Source organism: Nyctereutes procyonoides, unplaced genomic scaffold (genome assembly GCF_905146905.1).
Source record: "Nyctereutes procyonoides isolate TBG_1078 unplaced genomic scaffold, NYPRO_anot_genome, whole genome shotgun sequence".
Lineage (NCBI taxonomy): Eukaryota > Metazoa > Chordata > Mammalia > Carnivora > Canidae > Nyctereutes > Nyctereutes procyonoides.
Window position 1 is genome coordinate 39,238,767 of NW_026575131.1, and position 27,435 is coordinate 39,266,201.

Sequence of the window (27,435 nt, forward strand, 5' to 3'; positions counted from 1 at the left end):
CCCCGGAGCCTCTCTAAACTTCGGCTTTCTCTGTCTTAAGGCGGGTTTGAACTCTTCTCTCTCGGTTTGCAGCTTAAAAAATGTCTGCTGCCACTTCTACACCTTTGCCCAGCTGTCTCCCTCAGCCGGTGCCTCCTCTCCTCACCCAAATCTTTAAACATCCTTCATCGATCTGGGAAGCATCCTCCTGCCTGTAGTCATCAGGGACTCTAGCCTGGGACATGGCAACCAGGCCCAGAGAGAGAGAGGTGGGGGGTGGGGAAAAGAAAGGTCTACCTGATTTCTGGATAGATGAGTGGCGCTGATCCTATGACCTGTCCCCACTGGACAGTGGCTGCACCCCTATGGCTGGGCAAAGGTGGAACGGAGGCCAGCAGCATTTCTAGCAGAACATTGCAGTCTTTCTGATCCTCTTCAGGAAGGGAGCCCTGACCTCTAATGGACTTCCAGTGAAAGGTCTGCCAAGGGTTACAGAGAAATATGTCCTGTGTGGCCCCACTACCATGAGGCGAGGACGCCCCAGCCCAAAGACCAAGAAGGTCCACAAAGCCAGGAAGGGAGCTGGCCACCCACAGCCCCCTGTTCAGCATAAACTCCCTCCTTACCACTGGGCCACACATCTTATCTCAGCTCCAAATCCTCAGGCTGTCTGCTCTCCCTGGAGGGTCTATGGATCCCTATCTGAATGGCTCCCTTGTTGGGGAGCCATTGGCCTGTAAGTCCTCCAGTGGTTCCTCCAGGGTTCTCTCCTGCCCGGAGCCAAAGCTCAGGCAAGCCCTGCCACAAGCATGCAGCAAACATGATGAAAAAATAAAGTGGCCATCCAGGAACACAGGCACTCAGAGATATACACTATTCATCCAGATATAGGCCCAGCTTCCGACATGCCTCAAATCCACAGAATACACTATAAAATGGGTGCTTGGAGCCAAAAACACACAGCCTGTCCACACATACCCTACAAAACTAGCTTTAAGGCCGGCCTCTTCCCCCACCAGCCCGGCCCCACATCTGAGAGCTGATCCTCCCTCCTTGGGCCTCCCCAGCTGGCTCCTAGCAACAGCTAACAGCTCTTGCAGTTGCCGGGCAACGGGGAGAACCTGTCAGCCCCTGGGAGACCAGGCTCACCAGAGGTGGGCAGACACAGACCCCAATCGATGGAGGCAGGGCAGGACAGGGCCACGGGGAGGCATGTCCTCCCCCAGCCCCAGGCCAGACTGTGCAGTCCTCGCACACTTCCACCAGATCATCACTCCCTCCAGTTGTGCATTCTTCCAACAGTGTCCAGCAACCCCTGCTTCACCCTTCCCGGCTGCCCCCTCTCTGGCTTCATGGAGGCCCCAGGGCTATGGCTAGGCTTCTGCTTGCCACTCCACTCACATGCCTCCCTCCCACTCCAGGAACTTAGAACCCCACTTGGCCATCTTCAGCCAGATTCTCTCCTAATCACCAGCCCCATGTCCATCACTGGTCTGGAACCTCCCCCAGACACTTCAGGCATCTCCAATGATTCCTGTTCCTGGTCTCTCCACCCTGTGGCCTCTCACCAGCCAGAGCCATGACCACCCCGCTCCCCAGCCCAGCATCCTGTCAGCTTCTTCCCCTTCCCAACTCCCCCTTCAAATGTGTCCCTGTTCTATTCCCTTATTGTGGGCCTCCAGCCTCCTCCCTAGCTCTCTTGTTTCCTCCACAATCCATCCTCTACATGGCAGCCAAGGGATCCTGCTGAAGGAAATCACTTCACTCTCTTCTCACAAACCTTCTGTGGCTCCCCAATGTCCCGAGGGTAAAACCCACCCACGCTGGTTTGGACTGTGCAGGAGGTAGGGGTAGTAGACTGGTGGTTGATAGTGGTTGACTCTGGGGAGCAGTCTATGAGCTTGACAGCTGCAAATTACTTTGGAGAAATACCAGAAACTCCTGGTACCTCAGTTTGCTTATCAGTAAAATGGGCCTAACAGTAATATCTACCCACTACACTGGCAGCACTAAGGGAGGAAGTGTAGGTAAAATATTCAGAATATGTATGGCACGTGGAAAACTCTTAAGTAGGAATGAATTGTTATAATAGCAATTTCTGCAAGGTCCTGTCTCCACTCAAGGCCACTTCATCTCACCCCACTTAACACATCAGCACTCAAGCCATCTGACTGCCCTTAATCGCCCCATCCTCTTGCTCTTCCCCTTGATCCCCACTCCACTCATTCTTCCTCCCTATCTCTCATTCTTTGCCTGTGAGCTGAGCCTCTAGGACTCCACTGTCCTGGAGCTTCCCCTGCCCCAGGCCCAGATCCCACTATCCTGGTGGTAAATCTCTCCCATCCGGGCCTCTGATTCCAGAACCCTTACAGCATAATCCTTGAGGGTGGCAGATAAATATATCTGTCAAATTAAATGAATGAATCACATAAACCCTACCCCACCTTTCCAGGGGTCTCCCCTTCCTGGAGCTGGGAAAGCTGTAAACAGCTAATCCTGCTGCCACAATAACAATATTTGCCATAGCCATGTGTTCAGAGAAGGGAGAAACTAATGGTGCTTGGGAAGGAGGCCTTTTGGTGGAGGTCATGTGGGAAGGGGTAGAAGAAGGAGAGAATGCTGAGGACAACTGTAACAGGAAGAGTGAACTGGGAGGTGGGACAGTGAGGGTGGGTTTGGGGAAGGGCCAGTGAGAAAATCAAGGGTCATGCTGAGAAACCCTTTGCAGCTGAGGCAACTGAAGATCAGAAGGGGACAAGACCCATCCTCGGTCATCTAGTGAGGCACAACACAGACACCTGCTTCCTTCCCACGTGGGAACCTAGGAGTCCTTTTGAGAGATGTTGTTTGGGAGAAAATAGGAAATAGCTGCCTAGCCAGGACCTCATGGGCATAGGAGGAGGCAGGATTGTCCCTGTGTATACACTGGTCCAGCAACACCTGGACTGGACCCTAAAAGAAAGTGAAATGACAGCCAACAGAACTGAGGGTGGCACTCTGGCTGGAAAGGAGAAGTGGCAGCTGCCTGCCCACTCGGACAACTAGAATAGCCCTGGGGCTCACCACAGGCCACAGAGCAGATCCAGCTTGTATAGAGTTCCTAGCACGGACCAGGCTGAACAGGGTGAGGAATGGAGACCCTCTCAGTGGGCTGTGACACCCCAGCCCACAGGCTCCAGGAAGGGGAAGCTACCAGCACTTCCTCAAAAGCAGTTTCAGGGTAGGTGTGTCTGCCCTCCCCCAGAGTCCAGGAGCAGGACCCCACAGGGATACCCAAAATCCAGGATCCTGACCACCCTATTTCCATGGCTCCTAGGTGGCAGTAAGTTCCCAGTGAGACCCTGTGACCACCAAATCACAAGCCTTGCAGATAAGAGCCTCAGCAGCTTCTGCTCTTAGATCTCAGTAGCCAGAGCTGGTTCCTCCCTACAGCCCTGACCCAGGCTCCACCTTCTGGTATGTCCCTTGCACTTCCCCCTTCCTGCTTCTTAGCCCAGAAGCAGTTCTGAGATTGGAGTGGGCTACCCTGCCCTCTCTGCCTCTTCCTTCAAACTCTCTTCCCAGGCTTCTCTTACCCACAGAGGAAGAGTTCCAAGCCTGGGAGGGCTTGAGGTCCAGAGTCCCCCTTCCTGATCATCCACCTTCTTCAAAGATCATTGACTTTGGCCTGGAGAACTCAGGCCAGAATTTTCTGGATGGGCTAGGGGGCTCCATCTGACAGGGGGGCAGGAGGGTCTGGGAAGAGGAGCCATGTATTTAACTAGTGATTACTGTTGAATCCATATGTGCCACTGTGCTGAGAAACTTCGGGAGAGAGAGGCAGCTGAGACCCTGCCCTTGAAGAGCACATGCCAAACAAGTGAACAGGGAATGAACTCCACGGTTTCAGAGGAAATCAAAAGGGTGACGAGAGAGCCACTGGGAGTATATGCAGGAGTAACAGTCTGAGAAGACCTTTGAATGATGAGATCAACATGTGACAAGCTAAGAGAAGAGAACGATAGATGGAGGCAACAGCGAGTGCAAAGATCCTAGGGTAGAAAGACGTTAGGTGTTCCTAAAACAGAAAGGGAGCCACCGTGGCCAGAATAGCAAGAGTAAGAGGTACAGTGATGCGAGAAAAGACTGCCAAGAGGCCCTACTGAGGAGTAGGGCAGGCAGGGGTTTCCCAAGTCCCCAAGAGATGCTGAGGTGGGGGTGGGTACATGTGAAGCTGCAACAGGCATCAGCATCTCCAGGCCAATGACCCGTGGCAGGCCCTGCAAATCCAACTGTTTCTGGCATTTAGGCTGCAACTGACACGACTGGGAGACAACTGCCCAGGGAGCCAAGTCTAAGCTCTGTCCCTCTCCTTGCCCTTGAAGAGTTCCAACTTGCCACTGTTGTCTGCCATATACACAGTCTCTAAAGACCACCTCCCCCAGGAAACCCAGGGTCCTCAGAGGGCCTGGGAAATGATAATCAGCTTATCCCCAGGAGCCACTCTTCTGTTCACCTTGTTGCCTAGCCCTCCCTGTCATGCCATCCAAAAGCTGGGGCTGGTAGCCTCTCCAGCGACTTGTTAGGGCCTTCATTAGCAATGCTTCCAGGAATTTAATTTAATGAAGGAGCAAAAACAGCCCTAATGAAGGTGACGCAAGAGCAAGCAGCCCATGCAGTGCTTCCAAGGCCCAGTCACCTGGGCTCAGGGGCTTCCTGTAGATGGTAAAAGAGTAGAGGGACAAGAGAAAGGGGGAGTTGTCCTGGGAGGGATGCTGGCCATTGAGCCCCGGGAGCAGGGGACATTGCTCTGCCCTACTGCAGGGAGCAAATGCTGTCACTGAAGCCAACTACACAGAGGAATGAGCCTGGTGGGGCCCTGCTTCAGGCTGCTGGAGAAAAACTTCTGCTATGCTATCAGAGAGGACAAAGTCCTGGGCCAGCATGGGATGTGGGGATGCACAGCCCAGTGCAGGCTGCAGCAGGGCTGAATCATCAAGGCCATGGGAGCAGGAAAGAGTTTAGATTTTATTCCGAATGTAACTGTGATGGAAACAACTAGCGGTTTTGAAAAAATAATTTATTCACGATAGACACACACAGAGGCAGAGACACAGGCAGAAGGAGAAGCAGGCTCCTTGCAGGGAGCGGGATGCGGTACTAGATCCTGGGACCCCAGGATCAAGCCCTGGGCTGAAGGCAGCACTAAATCGCCAAGCCACCCAGGCTGCTAACTAGCGGTTTTTATATTATTTTTATTATTTTTGTTAGATTTACTTATTTATTTATGATAGAGAGGCAGAGACACAGAAGGAGGGAGAAGAAGGCTCCATGCCGGGAGCCCGACGCAGGACTCGATCCCGGGACTCGATCCCGGGACTCCAGGATCGCGCCCTGGGCCAAAGGCAGGCGCCAAACCGCTGAGCCACCCAGGGATCTCCCTAACTAGCGGTTTTTAAAGGAGGGTGACAGGATCTGCTATTTTAAAGTTCCCACTGGCAGCTACGAGGCTTACGGCCCCTGTGGACAAGAAAGAAGGCGGGGAGAGAGGCGGGGGGTGACTACCGTGTGGTGCAGCGGGTGAAGGTGGTGGAGGGAAGCCTACGGAGACCTGGCCGTCCCTCATCCCCTGGGAGGTAGCTCCAGGGGCAGGAGTGGGGGGCATGTACACCTGGACCTTGTTTCCTCTAGCAGGTTTGGGCCAGTTGGTTCCCTTCAGCCTTCTCCACCGACTTGGAGAAATGTCCCTCTCCTCCAAAGGGACAACATTTAAAGAAAATAGGTCTGAAGGGTTCCCCGCGCCCCACCCAGATCTGCTTTCCCCACCTTTGTGGACTTCCCACCTCCCGCGGGGCTGGAGTTCCCTCCCCATCTCTCCAGCCCTCGGAGGACCTAAGCCCCGCCCCCAGGCCTGGCGCCGCGCCGAGGCCCCCCAGGAGCCCCGGGACTGTATTTCAAAAGGGAAACGGCTCGGAGTTGAGGCAAGGGGCGGGGAGCTCCGAGGGCTCAGGCTCGCAGACTAGCTCCGCTTAAGGCGCCGGCGGCCTCCAGCCCACGTCCTCCACCCCGCCCACAGGCAGCCCCCTAGCACCGCCCCACTTCTCGACCCCCTCCCCAAATTCTCGCAGCCAGGTCCCACCCACGGCGCCCCCCGCCCCCCGCCTCCCAGGCCGAACTGAAGCCGGAAGCGGCCTCTGAGCGCTCGCCCCGCCTCTTCCGGGGCCTCTCTAGGCGGGAGTGAGGGTCTCGGTGGCCGCAGGAGGCCCGGCGCAGCTTCGCGGGGCAGCGGCGCCCTCTGGCGAGCCTCCGGCGAGCGCGGGAGCCCGGCCCGGCCCGACGCCGCCCGCTTCCCGCCCCGCACCTCCCGCCTCGGCGCAGTCTTCGCCTCTCCTTCCGCTCCTCTCCTCTCCGGCTCTGGCCCCGGCCTCCGCGGCTCGGCCGCCGCTCGGAGGCGAGCGAGGCGCCGGGTCCACCGGGCAGCAGCCTTCCGAGTCCTCTGAGGCGCCGCGCGGCGGCCGCCCCTCCCCCGCGCTCCTGCTCCCGGCTTGACGGGCCTGACCCGCCCTAGACCCGCCCTAGACGAGCAAGGCTCCCTGGGGCCTGGGCCCCAAGGCCGGCTTCTGCGCTCTGCTCTCCGGCCGGCACCTCACACACACACACACACACACACACACACACACACACACACACACACCTGGCACCTTCACACACACACACCTGGCACTTTTACACACACGCATCCCTGGTACCTTTACACACACACACACACACACACACACACACACACACATTCCAGGGCACCTTTACACACACACACACCTGGCACCTTCACACACCCCATTCCAGGGCACCTTTACACACACACACCTGGCAGCTTTACACACACGCATCCCTGGTACCTTTACACACACACACCTGGTACCTTTACACACATACACATACCCCTGGTACCTTTACACACACACATCCGGTACCTTTACACACACACACACTCCATTCCAGGGCACCTCTACACACACATCTGGTACCTTCACACACACAAACACCTGGCACCTTTACACACACAGCCACACCCCTGGTACCTTTACACACACACACACACACACACACACGGCACCTTCACACACACCCCTGGTACCTTTACACACATACACACATCCCTGGCACCTTCACACACACACACACACACTGGCACCTTTACACACACACATCTGGTACCTTTACACACACACACCCCATTCCAGGGCACCTTCACACACACACATCTGGCACCTTTACACACACACACACACACACACACACACCATTCCAGGATGCCCTTCCGCCTCCGCCTCCCCAAATTCACAGCGGAGATGGGAGATCGGAGATCTGACGCAGATCTGGGGGACAATCCCGGCGGGCACTTCCCGGCGGCTCCGTGTCTACCGCCCGCGCCCAGCCTGGGGCCGGTTGCGCAGTGGGGGCTCTGGGTGCCCGCCGAGTTTGAGAGTTTGACCCCCCGCGCAGACTTGGGCAGGATAAGGAGAGGCGTTCCGACATGCGGGGAGGAGCTCTCAGAGGCTAGATCAAGAGTAGCTCTGGGAGTCCAGCCCCTTCCTTCCTTCCAGATCTGGCATCCCTTTGGAGGTCCAGGCCTGGCCCCCTGCGGACCTGGCCAAGGGTAGGACTGGCAGCTCCTCACTCGCCTGCCCAGGATGCCCCCTGTCAAGGTCCCGGCCACTCCTTGGCCACCTTCCCCCCTCCTGTCCCTCCCGGAGCCTTCCTGCCCGCCTTCCTTCCACGCACCAGCCGGGAAGCCTTTGGGGACAGCCTTGGAGTCCCAGGGCCCGGCTGCAGAGCTGTAGCTGACCGTCCCAGCCACCCAGCCCCGCAACGTGTCGAGTGGGTCACAGCGCCGCCCAGACTCCAGCCGTCCGCCGCCAGGGGACAGCAGAGTCCGCCTCCTACAGATCTCAGGGTGGGGGTGGGGGGTGGGGATCAGGTGGCAGTCTAATCTTGTCCGGGTCCTGCTGTGTGTGGCAGGGCAGGTTTGCAACTTTGTTTTATTATTTATGTTATTTGTTTTATGTGAAAGCAGTTATGTTCTTTCAGATTTTTTCCAGGACTACTCTTTCTAAGTAAGTTCCAGTCAATTATTACTGTTCCAAGTTGTTTGAAAGTCAGCTGCTGGGTGACTTTAAACAGAGGTCAAAGCAGACATCTGGATGAGTTCTCTGGGCCCCTCCATGTGCTCCTCGATGTCCCTGACTACCAAAGTTGGCCAGGCCCGGTGGTGTCTGCCCTGCACACTCCCTGGTACCAGCCGTCCAACCTCCAGCTTCTGTCTTCCAGCCCAGTGTCTCTAGAGCCCTGGCCTTCACCTGCCTCCAAGCATGGTCCCAAGTCTTTGCCCCAGTAGCTTCTTCCTAGTCTTCCTAAAAGCTTGTGTTGGCCCTGTTCCTCTAAGTGAGAGGAACACACAGGTCATCTATACTTGGTTTCACCGGCCCTATTCTCCCTCCTCTACTTACTCTAGTCAGGCTTGCCCCTCCCTCCACAAAACAGCCCTGGCCAGGGCCCTGGGTGGCCAACAAGTTCCTGAACCCAGCTGAAGCTCCAGGCTCACCTCCTCCAGCACTTGACCCCCTGCCTGGCTCCCAGCTGTCACTTCCTCCCTGGTTTCCTCCTACCTCTTCCTGGCTACCTCTGCTCAGCTCCTTTTTTGATTCCACCTCATCTCTCCAACTTCCTAACAGGAGTGTTCCAGAGCTCCATCCTGACTGCTGACCTCTTGTCTACCCCCACCACCCTCATCTCATCCAGGCCTCTTTGCCTCCCAGACCCAAGCTCCAGCGCTGGGCACTCTATGAACTTGAGTCACATATCCAGCAGTTGACTTGGCACCTCCATTTTGATGTCCAGTCGGTGTTTAAAGCTTTTCATGGGCAAAACTGATCTTCCTCCCTCCCAAGAACTTCCTCCCTCTGTGGATGCCATGGCAGTTTGGTCCCTAGACAGCCTTAGAGTCACCCTAGATTTGTCTCTGTCCCTCCTTTCATGCCTAAATAATCAGGGAACTTTGCTGACTCTGCTGTCCAACTGTGCTACTACCTGGGCTGAGCTACCTGACATGTCAGTCTGTCTGGAACAGCTGGAGTAGCCCTTGTGTCAGTGTCACCCTTGGTTCACCATCTCACACCCCAGAATCTAATCTTAATGTAGCAACTAAAATAATCCATTTAAAACTTAGAGTTGCTGGGCAGCCCAGGTGGCTCAGCGGTTCAGCGCTGCCTTTGGCCCAGGGCATGGTCCTGGAGACCCAGGATCGAGTCCCACGTCAGGCTCCCTGCATGGAGCTTGCTTCTCCCTCTGCCTGTGTCTCTGCCTCTCTCTCTCTGTGTTTCTCTCATGAAAATGAATAAATAAAATCTTAAAAACAAAACAGAACTTAGAGTTGCTACTGCATTGGACCCTGCCCCCTTCTTTTTAGGAATTGGCTTTGGCTCTCTTCCAGAAAAAAAATCCAAAGTCCTTATGGTGGCTGACAAGGCCCTACCACATCTTCCCCCTCAAAAGTCCCCTCTTGTCCCTCTACCCTTTATGGTCTCGCTTGGCATCAGCCATGACAACTTCCTGGCTGCCCCACTCGGGCACATTCTGCCTCAGGGCTTTGCACTGGCTGATCCCTCTGGCTGGAATGTTCCCTGTAGGCATCCACATGACTTCCTCCCACTTCAAATCTTTGGTCAAACATCTCTTTCTCAGTAAAGCTCACCTTGGGCCCACCTCTAGAATCCCTGTTCTTTTTTGTCCTTACATTGTCATTGTTAATTCTTGTGGTACTGTCTTATAACAAATTATGTAACTCACTGATTATGTGTCATGTTTTTGGTGTGAATTCAATGCCCCACCTGAATTCAGGGTGTGTAGGGGTCTTCAGTTTGTTCACTGCTGTTTTTACAGGTGCTGGAAGAGTGCCTAGCACATGGAAAATCTTAATAAATACTTGGTTTTTTTTAAATTTTTAAAATAAATACTTGTTGAATGAATGAATCCCTTTTCCGGGACACCTGGGTGGCTCATGGTGGAGTGTCTTTGGCTCAGGGCATGATCCTAGAGTCCCCAGATTGAGTCCTGCATTGGGCTCCCTGCATGGAGCCTGCTTCTCCTCCCTCTGCCTATGTCTCTGCCTCTCTCTCTCTGTGTCTCTCATGAATAAATAAAATCTTAAAAAAAAAAAGAATCTCTTTTCCATCAATAGGTGAAGGTGTGCAAGTGCACACAGGTGAGGAGGGCATGGGCAAGGAAGATTGCTGGTCAGAGGAGATCAAGGAGGGGCTCTGCCCCCCTTTCCTGGTCTATATCGTCTTTTTTTTTTTTAACAAGATTACTTATTTATTCATGAGAGACACAGAAAGAGAGAGGCAGGGACATAGGCAGAGGGAGAAGCAGGCTTTATGCAGGGAGCCCAATGTGGGACTTGATCCTGAGACCCCAGAATGACACCCTGAGTCAAAGGCAGAAGCCGCCCAGGTGTCCCCTGGTCTATATCATCTTATTTTACTACTATGAACAGTCATTAGACAATAGCCAAACTATGGAAAGAGCCCAGATGTCCATCGACAGACGAATGGATAAAAAAGACGTGGTATATATGCAATGGAATACTACTCAGCCATCAAAAAATATGAAATCATGCCATTTGCAGTGATGCGGATGGAACAAGAGGGTATTATGCTAAGTGAAATAAGTCAATCACAGAAAAACAATTATCATAAGATCTTATATGTGGAATTTAAGAAACAAAACAGGATCATAGGGGAAGACAGGAAAAAATAAAACAAGACGAAATCAGGGAGGGAGACAAACCGTAAGAGACTCTTAATCATAGGAACTGAGGGTCGCTGAAGGGGACGGGGATGGTGGGGGTTACTCGGTGATGGGCATTAATGTGGGCATGTGATGTAATGAGCACTGGGTGTTATATAAGACTGATGAGTCACTGACCTCTACCTCTGAAACCAATAATATGTTAATTGAATTTGAATAAAAGTTTTAAAAGTCATAAGAAAAGCAGTGAAAATAGAGAAGACCTCTGTGCTGGACTTTCTGGCTGCACTACCTTGCTAATATTCCAAGCAGAGCAAATTTTAAAAAAGCAAAAACGGAGAGAAAAAAGACCTAGGAAAGTCTTCAAAACATACAAAAATGCTTAATTATGACCAAGGGCCTGCAGATCCATTCTTATGGAAACTGAAAGGCTGGACCTTTTTTTTTTTTTTTTTTTTTTTTTAGAGAGAGAGAGAGAAAGAAACTCAAATGGGGGAGGCAGTGAGGGAGAGGCAGAGGGAGCGAGAGAGAATCCTAAGTAGGCTCCTTGCCCAGGGCAGAGTCTGACTTGGAGCTCTATCCCATGACCCTGAGATCATGACCTGAGCTGAAATCAAGAGTCAGATGCTTAACTACTGAGCCACCCAGGCACCCCTGAATGGCTGGACCTTGACAGCCAGGGACAAGGGATACTCATTTTAAGTCACATGGGCACTCAGCTTTTAGATATAGTCCAGTGGCCACATTGCCTGCCTCCTTCCCCTAGGGTATGCTGCCCACTGGCCAGGCTGGAGGAGACCTTGCTGGGCAGGCAGAGGTCTCTGGAGGGCCAGAGTCCTTCTTCCACCCCAGCTCTAGGGGGAGGGGGGAAGGAGGAGGAGCAGGTAGAGCTACAGTCAGCATATCCTCTTGTTCTGAGAGGCCTAAAGCCAGGCTTGGGGTTTTAAGGGAATCCAGGCAGTCCTGCTGCTGCTCTGACCTGCAGCCTTCTTTGGACAGAGGGAGTATGAGAAAAGATCCCAGGGTCTGTCAGCAGGATGGACCCTGTCCTCCACTGCCTCCCACTCTCCAAGAACCACAGATCCCATGCAGGGCTGTGACCTAATCTGATGAGAAGGAAGCCAGAGACCCCCAGAAGGCAGCCCTTACACCAGTACACTCTGGGCTGCAGCCACCTCTAGGCCAGCGTCCAGCTCTTTTCTGGGGCTTCAGGGCGCCCGGGTAAGTCCCCAAGCTGGAGTCAGGCGCCTGGGGCTAAAGGGAACTAGACTCAGGAAGCCCCCCTCTGGTCAGCTGGCACTGCCATGGGCCTAGCAGCCACCAGCTTGAGGAAATTCTTTCTTCAGGGGTTTCCCAAGCTGGCAACTGCCTTGCCAGTTCAAACCGGATTTTTCCTGCTGCCCTTTCCCCGGCAGCCTAGCCTGGTGCAGGGTCTCTCCTAATGAGGGTTTGGTGCCAAGGCCTGGACAGCTCCATCTTGCTGGGTACCAACTGGTTTAGGCCTGCCCCAGGCAGTGGGCAACTTCCCAATCCCATCTGGGGCCAAGGCACCTGAGGCTACCCTGCATCCTTAGACTAGCCTTGCCCTGCTTAGGACCCCCTACTCAAAACTCAGTGTCCTAATATAGGAACTCACTAACCCACCTTTATTCACACTGGGTTTTACTATTAATAGATGCACCTGACAGGTCACAGGACTTCTGGACTTTTGTCGCCAGATTCAAGGCACTGACAGAGGGTTGACATGGCAGCCAGGGAGGGCAAGGGGCCCTTCGGCAGGGCTTCCGCAGGGCTCGGCTGCCCCCAGCTCAGACCCTCCCCGGAGCTGCTGGGGATGCACCTCACGTTGCCTCCTTCCGGAGGCCTCTCTCTGTCCCATTTCCTGAAGCCTCATTAATTCCTCCCCACCTCACCCCGTGAGAAAGCAGGTCTGTGCTGAGCCTGGCCCAGGTCCAGGGCTGAGTCTGAGCATGCCACTGGCTGGTTTGGGAGGAAGGGGGCCTGTCCCACCCTCATCTCAGGGAAGGAGGCAGGAGGGGCCCCCATTGCCATCCGTGTCCCAACGTCCACCCACTTTCCAGAAGCACAGGGTCCACGGGGATCAAGAATACACAACATAGCTGGTCTTATGTATAATATTTATAAAAGGGGGCCCACCGCCTCTCCACTCCTGCCCCAGACCAGCCCCTGGGGTCTTTGGCTCCCAGGGGCAGAGACACTCTGGGCCCCAGCCTCTTTCTTCTCCCAGAAGTGGAATGTGAGCTATGGCCCAGGCTTGGGGTGGGGATGGGGGAGTCCCAGCCTCCCCAGGACTGGTGAAGCAGCAGGGTAGGGGTCCCTTGGAGGTGCCCACACCAGCCTCACACTCAAAAGAACCTGCTGGCTCTAGGTATGGGGGGTGGATTGCTTCTGGTGACAGGGATGGGAGATCGAGACAAGAGTATCCAAGGCCTGAGTCCAAGTGACTGAAAGGGGCCTCGGGGAAAGAAGTGGGGGAAGGAAAGTGCACTGAGGGAGATGAGGCCCCAGGGTGCAGGCCATGGGCCAGCAGCAAGGTGGGGAGATTGCTGCAGGCGTGGGTTCCAGCTCTATGTGCCCTACAGGCTGTGTGACCTCAGGAGGCAGCTGCAGGGCCTCAGTGTATGCATCTGTGCAAGGAGGATAGAGACTTGGGTGGGATCTGAGGCAAGAGGAAGGGAGCAAGCATACAGTCCCACCCTGCTCTCAGCTCTGGAAGCCCCTGTAGCCCAGGAGCCCAGCAAGGTAATGGTCCAAGGGCCTTGGTCCTGGCTCTAACATAAACCTTCTACAGAGAGGATGTGAGGCAGGGCCAAATGCCATAGTGTTAACCATGTCTTTCTCTTCCCCCTTGGCTGGATCCAGGAGCAAGGGCTGAAGACTCTGGGGGTACTTGGACGAGTAGACAGAACAGGATGGGTGTCTCCTCCTAGTGGCTTCCTCCATGCCGGTCAGTCCCTGACACCCAGTCAATGATAATGAAGCTCAAACTCATGGTCATCAGCAAGAGGCCAAGCACAGCGAAACAAAGGGCCTGTGGGGTCAGGAGTCAGAATCAGGTGTGTGGTCAGGGCAGCCCCCTCAGCCCCATACCAGGTCCCCAACCTCCAGGACCCACTCACCAAGATTTTGGGGGTAGACTTTGCAGGTTCCTTCTCGGTGGGCATGATGCGGAAATAGAAGATGGCAGGGAAGATGAAGATGAGGCATGGGGCAGACGTGGCACCTGCAAAGAACAAGGCATGTCCACATATTGGCTAAGGTCCAAGGGTGGACCCTTCAGTGAGATCAATCATTCCTTGTTGGTGGAGACTCAAGATGAGAGTTCTCCACTTGAGAACTCTGTCTAATTCTGGGGAGGCCGCCAGGTCCCTCTCCTTGTTCTCTGTCTACCTGGATGGAAAGCTAGTGCTGTTGGCAGTAGAAGAATCTGTCAGTGAATGAAGCTAGCAAAGAGAAAAGGCAAGCCAAGAGACAGAGACAAAGCCTTGAAGATATTGAGCTCCTAGGTATAGCTATTCCTGATGGCCTTTTCATTATTTGAGCCAATAAATTCCTTTCTGCTTAAATCATTTTGAGGTGGATTTCAGATATATAGAACCTACAGTCCTGTCTATGATATCTGTGACACTCAGCCCCCAGGCCTGTGTGTTGGTCCCTGCAGAGTTGGGTTGGGGAATCAGTCTCCTGAATTGGGTCACCCCAAAGATATCTCATAATGGTCTGATCTTCCAGCTCAGAGGCCCAACTGGAATGGGACAGTGGATAGAGCATCAAACCTATAGTCCCCTGATCCTAGAGCTTAATCAAGGCCCCCCACTTACCAGCTGATGGCTCTGTTACTCCTGTAATCACTATGGACTTCAGTTTCCTTATATGTGAAATGGGGACAAGACCCAATGAGATCCTTTGTGGAGGCCCCTGGCACTTGGGCTCTACTCTGTCCCAAAGCATGGGGAGTTGACTCTGGTTCTGAGCCCTCAGGAAGGATGAGAGTAGCCCTAAGTAGCCCTAAAATCTCAGACAAGAAGCCAAGCTGTGCACGTGACCAGTAGCCATCACTTAAATGTAGGGTATGATCTCAGGAATCCGCCAAGATTTGCAGATAAGAAATTCTCTGGGCCAATGCCCTGCCTCTATATACAGCTGGGCCAGACCCTCACCGATGACCCCGAAGATGCCCAGGATATTGGGAGCGAAGATAACCAGCAGGTTGATACAAGTGAGCAGGCCAATGGCAATGAGCGTGTGCCGCAGCCAATTGAACTCCTGGTTCTTAAACAGCATCTGTTGGATGGCTCGGCGCACCTGGGGAGTAGGAGGTGGAAAGAGTCATCGATCTGTTGGCTCCATCAGTCCCACCCTGCATCCGTCCACCTACCCACTGGCTCACCGGAAACAGAACGATTGGCACAGTGAGCGTGACTGCTGTCAGCACGGCCACACGCACACAGAGGATCAGCACATCAAATGGGTCCACCTTGCTGTAGGTGTGCAGAAGCTCCGACTCCACCCCATCTATGGCAGGCAGGGAAGGTGGTCAGCAGGTGGCCCGGGGAGAGGGTGGCTCTGAGTCTGGGCTGACCCTGACACTGTGAGAAGTGGTAACAGACTCACCTCCACAGCTGCAGGGCACAGTTAGGCATCACACACCTAGTTAGCCCCTATAGTAGGCAGGGTGTCACGGCCACTGGCCAGCCCCATGCCCCCCAGCCTGGTGCCTGCCTCTGCTCTGCCCCCATGGTACAGCCATACCGTAGAAGGTGAGGTAGCCGAAGAGGGCAGCCAGGAAGTACATGACGTACATAACAGCGATGGACAAGTTGGAGATATGCTGCATCTTCTTCTTGGAGGGACTATGGCAAAGCAGGAGAGGGGACTGGTTGCCAAGCTGAACCACACCAGAGATCCCCATGTGCCCTGGGGTCTCTCTGGCACCATACCCTCACCCTTTGGCAGCTCTGGAAGTCTCCTTCTTGCCCCCGTCACCCCTCACAGCAGCCATGGAGATCTTTGATAAAGTGACTTGGCTCCTGTCACTCCCCACCCCCCACCCCATCCTGTCAGGACCACATTCATTCTCTCCAAACACCTACTCCTTGAGCTCTGTGTAGATGGGCAGCACCTCCGGATGGCAGACGAAGGCGAAGGCCATGATGGGAATGGTATATGCCGTCTAGGGAGACATGGGGACTGCGTCAGGGCAGCTCCCTCACTCTCACAGGGCCCACCGCCTCCACCCTGACCTGTTGGAACCTGTGAGTTGAGTGTGAAGTAGCTTGGGGTGCAGAGGGCTGTGGCCTCTGTCTCAACCTGCAGCTGCGCCTCCTCCTTGGTGACCTCTATGAGGCTGACGTTGCCTGTGATATTGGCAAAGTTGAGGGGCAGTGGGCAGGGCACGTGGAACTTTTTGTAGATGACCTGGGTTGGGGAAAGGATGAGAAGATCAGGGCTAGACTAGGTTTGCTCAGAAGTCACTAGAAGCCACATCTAGATCAGGACAAAAGGAGCTGTCTTCTGACCCAGGCTTCCCAGAAAGGCCTGACCCCTCCCCTGACAGGGGAGGCCCCCACCCCAGGTTTACCCCTCCCCCTGACAGAGGAGCCCTTCAGGAGACCTGCCCTCCCCCTGAGAGGGGAGCCCCCAGGAGACCTGCTCTCCACTCCAGCATGACGGGTGACTCACTGCGATTAGGAAGAACACCATGCAACTGAGAGAGAAGCCGCTGGAGTAACCCAGGTAGCCTGCAAAGTGTGGAGGGGCTGTGAGACTGGAGTCCCCTCCCAGGCTTCCCTCCAACATCCCCCTCCAAGGCCCTGGCCCTGCCACACTCACCAAGCTGCCGCATCAGTGCCAGAGGCAGAATGACAGTGATAGAAACTATGATCACCAGGTAGTTCCCGTTCATGTACCAGTCCCTGCAGGGACAGGAGTGGGGAGCCAACATCAGTCTGCTCAGCCTGGTTGGGGGGACTGCCTCCATACCTAATCAGTGCCATCAGTGGTGCTACTGAGTGACCCTTGAAAAATACTTGTTCATAGCTCTGAGTCTCGCTTTCCCCATCTGCGAAATGGACATTCTCTCAGCACTCTCCTGGGCCAGGTGAGGACTAAGGCGCTCGGCTCCTGCTTTGGTGACTGTTAAGGTGTAGTCACTGCTGCTCTTCTCAGGACACACAGGTCTGGGTCCAGTCTCCCCAGGAAGTGGCCCCAAGGGGCCCAGGGAGGTGGTGAGCAAGATGAAAGAACCTGGCTCTGGGGGGTGGGGGGGGTGGGACAGTCTCTGTGAGGGTCTTGGGGACTTGCCAAGGCCTGGTACACCTGGTGGTCCCTCCTGGCATCTGCATCCTGCATCATCTCGCACCCCACCCCCACCAAGGGACTGGGGGCACAGAGAACTAAAGGGATAAGGAATCAGACCCTCTTTCTCAGGGAAGCCTAAAGGTCGACTCCTTGGGAAGGGCCCCCCAGGACCCGGGGGGAAGTATCCTGACAAGTTTTCTCCTTCCAGAGTGGCTCTCAACTTCAAGCCCCTCTGTTTGCCTGTGTAGGCTGTGTGGCCTAGGGCAGGGCCTGGTTGTCTTCTCTGTCTCCACCCACAAAACATGGTTGATGCCATTAGTGCTGGCTAAACTGATGATGGGCAACTGGGACACCATGGGCTTAATTTCTTGGTTGGGAGGGGCTAACACCCAAGCCATGATCAGGAATAGCAGGCGCTTAGAGCTAAGCCCAAGGCTCTCAGGTCCTCCCGTGCTCACAGGTGGGACCCAACTTCCCGTGCTCAGGTCCGGGCCCAGGTGGGACCCAACTTCCTCGGCCTCACCCTACCCCTTGCTTGATCTGGCCCTCCTGGGGGATTCCCCTAGGTGCTCCCTAACCGGGTGTACACTAAATGTCAGCTGTGCTGGCAGCTCTCTGCCCCTCCACCAGCCACTTGCAAGCACTGTCTCGTCTCTCCCACTAGCCCAGCCCAGGTTCCCAGGGCCAACAGTGCACACAGAGGGGCAAACTAAGGCCTTCCACCCTAACCCAGCCCCACTCCACCCTGGAGCTCACGAGGTTTGCTCCTCCAGGTTCAGGAAGGTCTGTATGACAAGAGGCAGCTCAGACTTGATGATGTACAGGTAGCTGGACATGGCTGGGGGGAGAGGGGTAGGCAGGTGCTGGGGTCAGCTAAAACATCCAGCCTTCAGGTTGCCCACTGGCCCACCACCTGCCTGTGTCGGCCTGCCAGCCTCACCTCCAATATTCTGCAGCGTGATGGCCAGGGCCGCGGCCAGCTTTCCTGGGGTCCCAAAGGCACGGTAGCCCAGCTGCTCATAAGCACGGATGCCTGTGGGGACAAGGACTCAAAATAGTCAGGAGTGCTCTCCCCAATCCAGGCCTCCCTTGCTCCACATTGGGTTGGAGGCTCACCCACGATCCCTGAGGACTTGAGTAGCAGGTGGATGGAGTAGCTGGAGAGCAGGGCGACAGCTGTCAGCAGGAACCTGAGGAAGATGGATGAAAAAAAAGCCACCTGGGGCTTCTCTGGCTGCTTGGTGGTGGGGTGATGAGCCCTGAGAGGTGTGGGTGTGTGAATCTGTGTCTGGACCCCCAACAGGTGGGGGTGCAAGTTTGATGGTCCCAGCAGTGGTGAATGCCACCCAGTTTGACCCAGGGTGAGACATGACCCAGGAGGGGCCTCTGAGCACCACCTCCTTGAGTTCTTGGAACAAACATGTTTTCCATTTGGGCTGCAGGGCAGAGCTCCCAGGTAAAGGACACGTGTGCCCACACAAGGCCTGGCCACGGGGGTTCATTCATCACGTATAAAGGTGGTAGAAGGATAGACTCAGGTCTGTTAGGCTTGCCCTGTGTTGTCATCTCAGCGGGTTTACTGGGAAATGAGGGATATTTGTCTGGCCATGGCTGGTTTTTTTTAGCTGTGGTTTGGGTTAAACCCATCCACTGCAGTCTGCATCTTAGGATGGCAAACTGGGGGCCTGTGAGGTCATGGCTGTTGGCCTGTTTAGGGGTCCTGTCTCCAGAGGGTTCGCTGAGGGGACTTACAGGAAAAGGATAATGCCCGTGTTGGCCATGGCGTAGGCGAGCCCCAGGATGCCGCTGCCCATGATGGCGTTGCTGAGATTGAACACCGACATCCCAAATGAGGTCTTCCCCTCAAACTGCAGGCACCAGAGGGAGATGAGAGGTGGGGACAACTCAGCAAAGCATGGAGGGCCTCCCAGCACGCCCCCCCCCCTCACTGGCCCTTAGCCTCCCATAGCTGCCCAAGAGCACTTCAGTACTGCACGCAAGCTCCCCACGGTGTCCCGAGCCCCCCCTGCCCCGGCTCACGTCAGTGAAGTGCTGCTCCTTGCTGGGGCTTTTCTGTAGGAAGCCCTCGCCCTCAACACAGCTCCGTCTGGGGCCCTCGACCCTGCAGGCACAGGCCAGAGCAGCCAGCTCACCTCCAGCCCTTGCTCTGCACGCTGCCCTGCCCTGAGCCATGCCTGGGTCTCCCCTCTGCTCACCTCTGGTGGCCTGCCATCGGGGTGGGGGCTGGGAGCAGCCCCTCCGAGTGTTTGCCATTGGGCACCAGCTCCACCATTTCCGTCTGCAGGGGTGCCTCCATGGTCAGGGGCCACCACCAGGAGCGCTAGTTCCACACCGACACAGAATTCTGCAGAGCAATGGTTCCCTCTGGTTATCCCTGCTCCCGGCTGAGGCCCAGCCTCCCTACAGCCATAGCACACCTCCCAGAAGGTCTCACGTGGACTTACGTGTGTATGCAGCTGTGCCTGCTGCCTCCCTGGGACCTCCTTTTGGGGGAGTAGAGCTCAGATAACTGAGTTCTCCAGGACATCCCTAGGGGACACCTCAGCCAATACATAGTGCCCCTCACCCCCCCACATACCAACCCAGGCAAGCCCGTGGGGGCCTCGGTTTCTCTATGAAGTGAGGATCAGCTGGATGACCTGAGTTCAAAGCCCAGTGGTGCCCAGACCCTAGGATGCTGAGTCCCGAGCATCCAGGCCCCACTCTGGGGGTGGGCCCTGGACCGACTCCCCCTTCACTGACATTAATACCAGGAGACAGTTTCCTGTGCTGGCCCTGTGTGCCAGGAGCCTCCTAGCCAACCTAGAATGGCACTGCCCGACGGCTGGAGGCCTCGGGAGAGGGTGAGGGCTGTGGGCCCTGTTCCCAGCCGCCCGGCGGGCACTGCTGGCAGCCAGTACAAAGGGCCTTCTGTGGTCTGAGAGCTGGCGCTGGGAACGGCAGGCGCAAAGGCTACCCCCCCGGAGCCAGGAGGCCTGAGGCGGTGCTGGGTGGCTGGACACCTGGGCCCTGCCCGCCTGGCCACGAAGGGCCCTCGGGGGGCCTTCCAGGAAATGAGTGTCCCAGGGCCGAGCTCTCTGGGCCACACAGGCATCACCCTCCACACAGCCCTGGCCTTAGGGCCATGTTCTCCTTCAAGCCTCTCCTCCCCTACTAGGGAATACTGTCACCCCTTAAGGGGCCACCCTGCAGGAGTGGACCCCTAAAGCAAATTCCCATTTCCTGGAACCCCAAGCCAGAAACTCAGGACCTGACGCAGCTACAGAAGGGCCTGGGTCACTGGGTCAGTCCTCCCTTCCCTGCCTTCAGGCCATGGCTCTGCTAGGTCTCAAAGCAGCCAGCTCCCTCCTTGCCTCACACCAAGCCTGCCCCCTGCCTCTCACTAGCCCCTCTCCTGTCCCTGGGGCTGGGAGCCACCTACCCCACGCCCAGAAGTTACTTGGGTACAGTGCCCCAGTATCTGTAAGGACATCCTGAAGGCCAGGTAGGCCAGTAGAAGAGCTAAGACCCGAGTGGAGACCGAGGAGGGGGCAACACTGCCATTCACGTCCGCCACAGCCCAGTCTATTTTTTTTAAGGTTTTATTTTTAAGTAGTCATGACACCCAAAGTGGGGCTCAAACTTACAACCCCAAGATCAAGAGTTGCATGCTCCCGACTGAGCCAGCCAGTCACCCCTACTAGAGCCTAGTCTTGATGCCATGGTGCCCCCTCTGCTTGGGAACTCTGAATCTTGCCCTGAATGCCCTATCCCCACTCTGGATCTTGGTGGTCTCAGGTCTGCTTAGAACCCAAAGCACCAGGGTTCTTAGCACTCGGGGCTATACATGGGGACAGGAAGCTAGGTTCAGACCTCAGGCCCCAGTATCCTGGAGGCAGCCACAAAGAACTGACTGCAGGACCAGCTTACCATTGCCCCAGGCAGCCCCAGGCCAGAGTTCAGATCCTGGGCATTTTGGTCCTGGGGACTCCATTCCTGGCACCCTTAGACTCCCTCAACCTGCCTCTCCTTCTTATGCTGGCATCTGAACCCATCTTACCTCCAGCCCTGCCCACTCAGGACCATGACAATGTGGCCATCTCCTCTTGTGCTCTCCTCCCCTGGACTAGAGCCCCCAAAGTCAGCCTGTCTTCATGCGCCTGCCTGAAGCCTCACCATCAGCACTTCTCCAAGGATCCCAGGTGGGTGTGGAGATGCCAGAGTCACTCCAGAGTGTCCCCTGGCTCTCAGCTAGGGTTGCCCTTTTCAGCTAGGTAGGGCCTCCTACCCTGGGCAGGCTGGGACAGGCCCTCAGAGTGTGCTGAGTTGGCAGCTTGGACAAAGCACCCTTCTCTGCCTTAATATCCTTCCTTAGCAGTCAGGCACTACCTCCAGGGAGACCACAGCCCACTGCATGGTCATGGCCAAAGTGTCTGAGTTCCTGTCTCCAGGTTCCCCATCCCCCTAGCAGGACTTAGGCCTAGACCTTCATTGCCTGTCTATTACTCACAACCAGTCACTGCTGGGTCTTGGCCTGGCTTGAGATCCCAGAGAGGACATGGAATGTCCTTCCTTAAGTGACTTCTAGCCTGAAAGGGACAAAATCCCCAAACATATCCCCCACTCTATGGCTCCTACAGCAATTGAATGTGAGCCACAGAGTGCTGGGATTTGAAAAAGGGGAGACAGAGGCATCAAGGAAGCCTTCCTGGAGGAGGAGGTGGTGGAGCCAGTTCTTACATCTCAGGAGGAGTCCCAAAAAGTGTGGAATAGGAAAGAGTACCTGAAGCAGAAGGCATAGCATGGGAAAAGGCTCTAAGGTGTGGTATGAGGCAGAATGAAGGTTCCACGGCTATAGACAAACCCAACAAAGCCTTGAAGGCCAAGTCATGGAGTTTGTGAATCAGTGTAGGGCAGGACTAGGGGCTGAGAAGCCAAGGTGGAGACGAGTGCTAGCCTGGCATGTGGGTCCCCAGGCATTCTCTGAGGCTGGCAGCCCATTCCTGACATCTCCCATCCTTGAGGCCTACCACCTAGCAGGCTTCTTTGTAGCAAGGAGTCAGGGTAGATCCAAAGATAGCCTCTGCCTAAAGAAAGCTTCCAGCCAATCCTGACTTACTGTTGGGAAAGCCCAGAGCAGACACTCCAAGTCTGAGTCCCAGCCTGGTCCTGCCTCACTGATGACCATGGGCAGAGTATTCCTCACTCAGGACCTCGGTGTCCTCTTGTCCTCCAGAGGTCCCGTGAGGTCTGGCAAACCTGGGGACAGAGTGAGGAGCCTCCCCAGGGCCTTTGTTCCAGACCATGCCATGGGCTCCCAGGAAGGGGTCAGGCTCCAGGGTAGAGAGATCACTGCAACCTTGGGCAGATCGTCAGAATGGCATCTGTCATGGGTGCAGCATGGACTTGGGCAGGAAATCGATGGCCTAGGCCACTGCCCCGGGGCCTGTTTGCTCTGCTAGGAGATAAGGGCCAGGAGAGGCCAGGAGCCACAGGGATAGTACAGCAGGTAATGCTCGCCCACGCAGGCATCACAGGGTGAGAATTTGTCAGACACACTTCGAAAGGTGTTGAGTTTGGTAATTAAAGATTTTGAGGCCCAGGAATCCAGGCCACTGCAAGGCCACTGCTTGCATCAGCTGCTGTGGGACACATACCTCTCTGTCTCATGATCAAGGTCCTTGGAGCCACCAAGGACTTGAGTCCTGCTTTCCTCCTCAATGCTCAGGGACATAAGTGGGTCTGCAGTAGCAGGCTAGCTACAGGGAGGCATCCACACTGTCCTTCCCTCAGCCCTGTGACCACATATGCTTAGTGGAGCCACAGACCCCATAGAACTTGCTGCCATGGCCCCCAGGTATCTGATGCATGGGAAGGCCTAACCTCAGCCCACGTCTCAGGGTAGAGGCAGCTGGTCTGGTCTGAGGGTCCACTGTGGTTACTCAGGGATGAGGGCTGCCTCCGCTTCCAGCTCACCCATCCTTATTCCCCTCCTTGGCTGAGACAAGGTAACCCTCCTATCATGGTACCCTTTTGTCCACCTGGTTCTCCAGGCTTCAGAGGGAAAACACCATCCTAGAACAAGCTATCAGTCAACAAGGAAAGTAGACTCAATGGACATGTTTGAATTATATGTTCTCAAGGGCACAGCCCCAGGGATTGGTAGGGAGATGATTGCTGGGGTCAGGCGACTAGAGAAAGGGCATGTGGAAGGGTGTTCTGAACATGGGAGAGTACTACAGCCCCATACACCCCTAGCCCCTTCTCCAGATTTTGACCTCTGTAGATCCAGTACCCCATCCACTACTCCTTCCAACAATACTGGGTAAGTGGCCAACACCTGGTGGGCACTGAGGTGGGTGGTATGCAGGAAGTAGCACATCCAGAGAAAGGAAGATGGCTCAGAACATGGAGGTATCAGCAGCACCAATCCCTCCTAGTCTAGCTCCCTGGCCCTGGTGTCTGGGGTCTGTGCTTCTGTGTTCTGGGCATCCGGAAGTGTCTAGGAGGATCTGAGGCGCCCAGCTGAGGCCGGAAGTTGGACTTTCCTGTGACAGGGTACATTTTCTAGACACCCAACAGATGCTTAGAGTTGGGCCTAGGCCCAGACACCTAGGCCTTCCCTCCCACCCAGCCCAGGACCTTCTTTGCTCCCCCAGTGGGAGCTGCAGCTGGAGCCTCTCTGCTCCAGACTGGGCCAGAGCCAGAAGCAGACCCCTCCCCCCACTGCCAGCCTGCTGAGACGGACGTGCAGCCCGAGCCCCAGCTGAGGCAAAGGACAGGACATCACGTGCCTGTGGCCCCCCAGGGGCAGGGGAGACCCCGGGCCAGCCAGCCCATCGTCCTCCCTCCTGACCCGGAATCCCCTGGAGGCAGCCAAATATTTGGACAGCCGGACTTCTAGCCCCAAGGAAAGCAGGAGCAGGGGCCCGAGGCAGCTGAGGACTCACTGGAGACCCTGGTGGGGGCAGCTGAAGGCAAGGTCGGCCTGCAGGAGAGGCACTATCCACTGTCAGGCAGAAGCAGAGAGGCAGAGGGAGGGAGGAGAGAGACAGGGAAAGAGGAAGGACAGGAAGCACATCCATATGGTATATGTGTGTGCGTACTGATCCAGACAGAAAGACAGACAGGCAGGCACAGGGAGATAGAGAAATGCAGACGGATATAGAGGTACCCAAACAGGAAAACTGACACACAGAGAGGTGGATAGACATTCAGATGGGGAGACAGAGAGAGAGAGGCAACCAGGGAGGTGAGAGGCAGAGATGGCCAACCAGCCAGACAGAGAAACAGGGAGACAGCCAATGAACAACAGAGAAAACCCCAGAAGGAGTGAGAAGGGAATAGGGAGCCAGAGGCCCAGGTGAGAGTGGGCAGCAGGCCCAGTGGGGACCGCAGGGATGGCCAGGCTAAACCCTGGAGGACCCTGCAAAAGGCAGCCACAGCATTTGCAGTTTCCTACGAGGGCAGGTTATACCGCTGTTAGCTAGGTGCAGGGACATCCATGCGGTGGGACTGAGCCCACGAAGGCTGCATGGCCAGTCCCAGCCAGAAAGCTCACCACTCCCCCGTCCGGCACTTATCTACCCGCACAATAGAAAAGATACACAGAGGTGACAGTCAATGGAAGTGACCCCCATTCTCAGCAGCCACGCACGTGTGCAGACGTGACGGCCGAGAGGCTGTGTACAGGACGTGGCCCGCAGAGCGGAAATTCAAAACCAAGCCACCCCAGGCCGCTGACCGGAAAGCCCCTCCTGCCCCAGCAGCTGGTCCTTCCCTTTGGCCCCCAGCAGCTCTGCCTGGTCTTCTAGAGTGCCCCCCCCCCCGCCGCATCTGTCTTCTTATCCAGAGTCAAAGGCCAGCCCTCCATCCCCCAGACCAAAGGTGCACAGGGCGCACGGTAGGCACTCAGTACCTGTTGTTAAATGAACAGAAGAGGTTCCAGGTCCTTAGCAAGACCCCAGCCCCTCTGAGCCAAGCTCTGAGTGGCCCCTGGCCCTTGGCCATGTCTGTGCTAGACCATGTGCCTACAGGGTTCCTATCTTATCATGGCATAGGCTGCACATCCCACCGCAGCTTTCTGTGCGCACAGATACCAAAACTACCTCCCTTGCAGTCAACCACACCCCTAAAACACGCTTTCCCCTCAGAATGAGTGCCTTGTTTCCACACTCAGCCTAGACTTTCAGGGTGTAGTTAGTTCAGCTCAAAAACCTTCCCTGACCCTACTCAGAGGCCGTGAACCACCCAGGCTGTCTTGTGTTTCAGTTCCTCTATTTGCCCAAGGCTCCAAGGCCACTTGCTAGGGCAGCAGGCACCAGGACAGGAACAACCTAGTCATCATGGTTTGGCCACCTAGAGCCCTGGCCTGGGGTAGGGATGGGGTGGGGGTGGGGGCAGAGTGATGTGGGCCAAAAGAACCAGTACTGAAGAAATAATGGTTTGAGAAGCCAGTGAAGACATGGGCTCTATGAGCCCAGGCAGAGTGAAGTTTTGAGATACACACCCATACCCTTTGCAGAGAACTGGCCCCCTGTCCCCAACCCCAAGGGGTCAGAGATTCTCATTTTTGACTCCAGTCATTCCAGCCCTCTTGGAGATGCGCCAGGCCTGGCCTCACCCACCCTTGATTCCTCTCACCTCTGGTGCTTCCTGCACGAAGACTTCCAAGGCTGTGCAGAGCCTCCCCCTCTCAAAACGGAACTATCCCCAGATCTCTCCAGCTTTCTATGCTCCAGACTGAGAAGCTCTGACGGATTTTCTTCCTTTCTAGGAGGAACTGAGCTCCATGCCAGACTGTGTACTGAAGAGGAAGGGGTGGAAGGTCCAAAGGCTTCTTCCAGAGTCAGAACAGTGGCCCAAGGCCGCCATGGAAGGAAGGACTGGCAGGCTGAAGGAGGGATGAGCCTGGGTCGAGGTGTCCCCCAGGGTGCAAGGTGCAAGGTCCTTTGACTCAGTCCCCCTCAGACTTGTCTCAGAGCCTATACCTGAGCTCAAGGCTCAGGTCCCCGAGGGGGAGAGGGCGGCCTCCCACAGGCCCCGCCCCCGGCCTCCCCCTCCCCGGGTGTAAACAAACGCACGCATTCTCCGCGGCCAATCCGAGGGGCTAATCGCGCGGGGGCGGGCTCCTGCAAACCCAGCGTCGGCCGCGTCTCTCCGCCCGAGTGCGCGGCGCCGGCTCGCACACCCCCGCCGGGGAGCGAGGCGGCTAGGAGCGCGCACGGAGCCCCGCCTTCGGGCCCGGGAGCCACGCGCGTCCTGGGTCCGCCGTGCCCGCTGGCCCGGCTGCAGATGGCACGGGCTCTGGGACCAACGTGTGCCCCGCGGCCCCTCCGGCAGCCTGGCCCGATCTGCCCTCAAGCCCCTGCCCAGCGCAGCCGGGATAAATATACTCGGACTGCCGGCGTGCCAGCCCTGCAGACTTGCCTGTCGGGCGCCCGTCGGGGCAGCGCTCCAGGGCCGGCTCCCGGCCCCTCTCAGGCGCCCCCGGGACCCTCTCCGGCTCCTGCCCGCGGGGTCCGGCCTGGGGAAGGCCACCGCGCACCGCCCGAGCCCCGACACGGCGTCCGGCGGCCCCAGCCCTGAGGGCTGCCGACCTCCTGCGGCCCCGCCCGGCCCCGCCGACAGGCCCCGAGGCGACGAGGTGCCCCTCCCGGGCACCAGCTCCAGCCCGGAGCTCAGTCCTGACCGGCGGGTCCCCGGACCGGAGCCCAGAGCGCGCGGGTTTCTGGCTGGCGGGAGGCCGGGGCGCCCGCCCGGGGCAGGGCGGGAGAGGGGAGCTGCCCAGAGCCCCGCTACGGACGGGAGGGTGCGCGGTGGGGCTCTGCGCCCCCGGTGCCCTGGGCTGAGGTCGGCGCCCCCAGCGGTACCTGGCCCGGCGGGTGGGGACGCACGGTGCTCCGCTCTGGCTGGCGCTGTCCGCTCTACTCCCAGCTGAGCGGCGGCGGGGGATGAAGGGCGCCCGGCCCCGCCCCGGCCCGCCCCCGGCCCGCCAATCCCAGGCGGCGGGCGGGAGGAGGGGCTGGTCTGGGGAGAGGCGGGGGGCCTCCGCCCGCCGGGAGCAACCGGGCAGCCCGAGCGCTCGAGAGCTCCTAGGTAGGAGAGCGGTTGCCCCGGGAGGACTCCACTGAGGCCCGCAGGAGGAACGCTTCAGTCCAGAGTAAACTGTCTCTGGGTGCCCCCTTAACCCCCGAAATGCTCTGCCCTCACCTCGCCGGAGCCAGAAGAGAACAGAGCAATGCTTCATGTCGGTGAAGGGTGCTTTCAGTGGGGGAACTTTCAGATAGCAATCAGTCACAAAATGTCTTTTCTGCCTGCCTCACCCTTCCCCAAGCAGAGATGAGA

At 56.5% G+C, this 27,435-nt stretch overlaps 1 protein-coding gene across 6 annotated transcripts; it reads right to left on the minus strand.

The window, feature by feature from the left end:
* Positions 1-12,888: 12,888 nt before the first annotated feature.
* On the minus strand, positions 12,889-27,052 carry SLC38A3 (solute carrier family 38 member 3). 6 transcript variants are annotated; one of them, XM_055343703.1, is made up of 17 exons: positions 26,961-26,976; positions 25,732-25,894; positions 19,305-19,453; positions 19,129-19,210; positions 18,841-18,956; positions 18,205-18,278; positions 18,029-18,121; positions 17,845-17,926; positions 16,621-16,703; positions 16,471-16,529; positions 16,042-16,206; positions 15,882-15,961; positions 15,541-15,641; positions 15,179-15,303; positions 14,949-15,093; positions 13,908-14,011; positions 12,889-13,819 (listed from the first exon to the last, which is right to left on the minus strand). In XM_055343703.1, the coding sequence occupies exons 3-17, from the start codon at positions 19,403-19,405 to the stop codon at positions 13,715-13,717; spliced, it is 1,515 nt and encodes a 504-aa protein (XP_055199678.1). In that variant the 5' UTR covers positions 19,406-19,453; positions 25,732-25,894; positions 26,961-26,976; the 3' UTR covers positions 12,889-13,714. The 6 variants fall into 6 exon arrangements, with proteins under 6 accessions (XP_055199678.1, XP_055199676.1, XP_055199680.1 ...); XM_055343701.1 differs by lacking the exon at positions 25,732-25,894 and having other exon boundaries at positions 26,961-27,052; XM_055343705.1 differs by lacking the exons at positions 25,732-25,894; positions 26,961-26,976 and adding an exon at positions 26,518-26,539.
* Between the last annotated feature and the right edge of the window lie 383 nt (positions 27,053-27,435).

What these genes read in the sequence shown, in the direction of transcription:
- SLC38A3 (XM_055343700.1), bottom strand. Translation starts at nt 22,276, where the DNA reads ATGGTCATCAGTGAGGCAGGACCAGGCTGGGACTCAGACTTGGAGTGT. An exon ending in AACCTGGAGGAGCAAACCTC is followed by an intron (nt 16,704 to 17,844) that starts GTGAGCTCCAGG and finishes CTGTCCCTGCAG; the next exon opens with GGACTGGTACATGAACGGGA. An exon ending in CGGCTACCTCACCTTCTACG is followed by an intron (nt 15,304 to 15,540) that starts GTATGGCTGTAC and finishes TGCCTGCCATAG; the next exon opens with ATGGGGTGGAGTCGGAGCTT.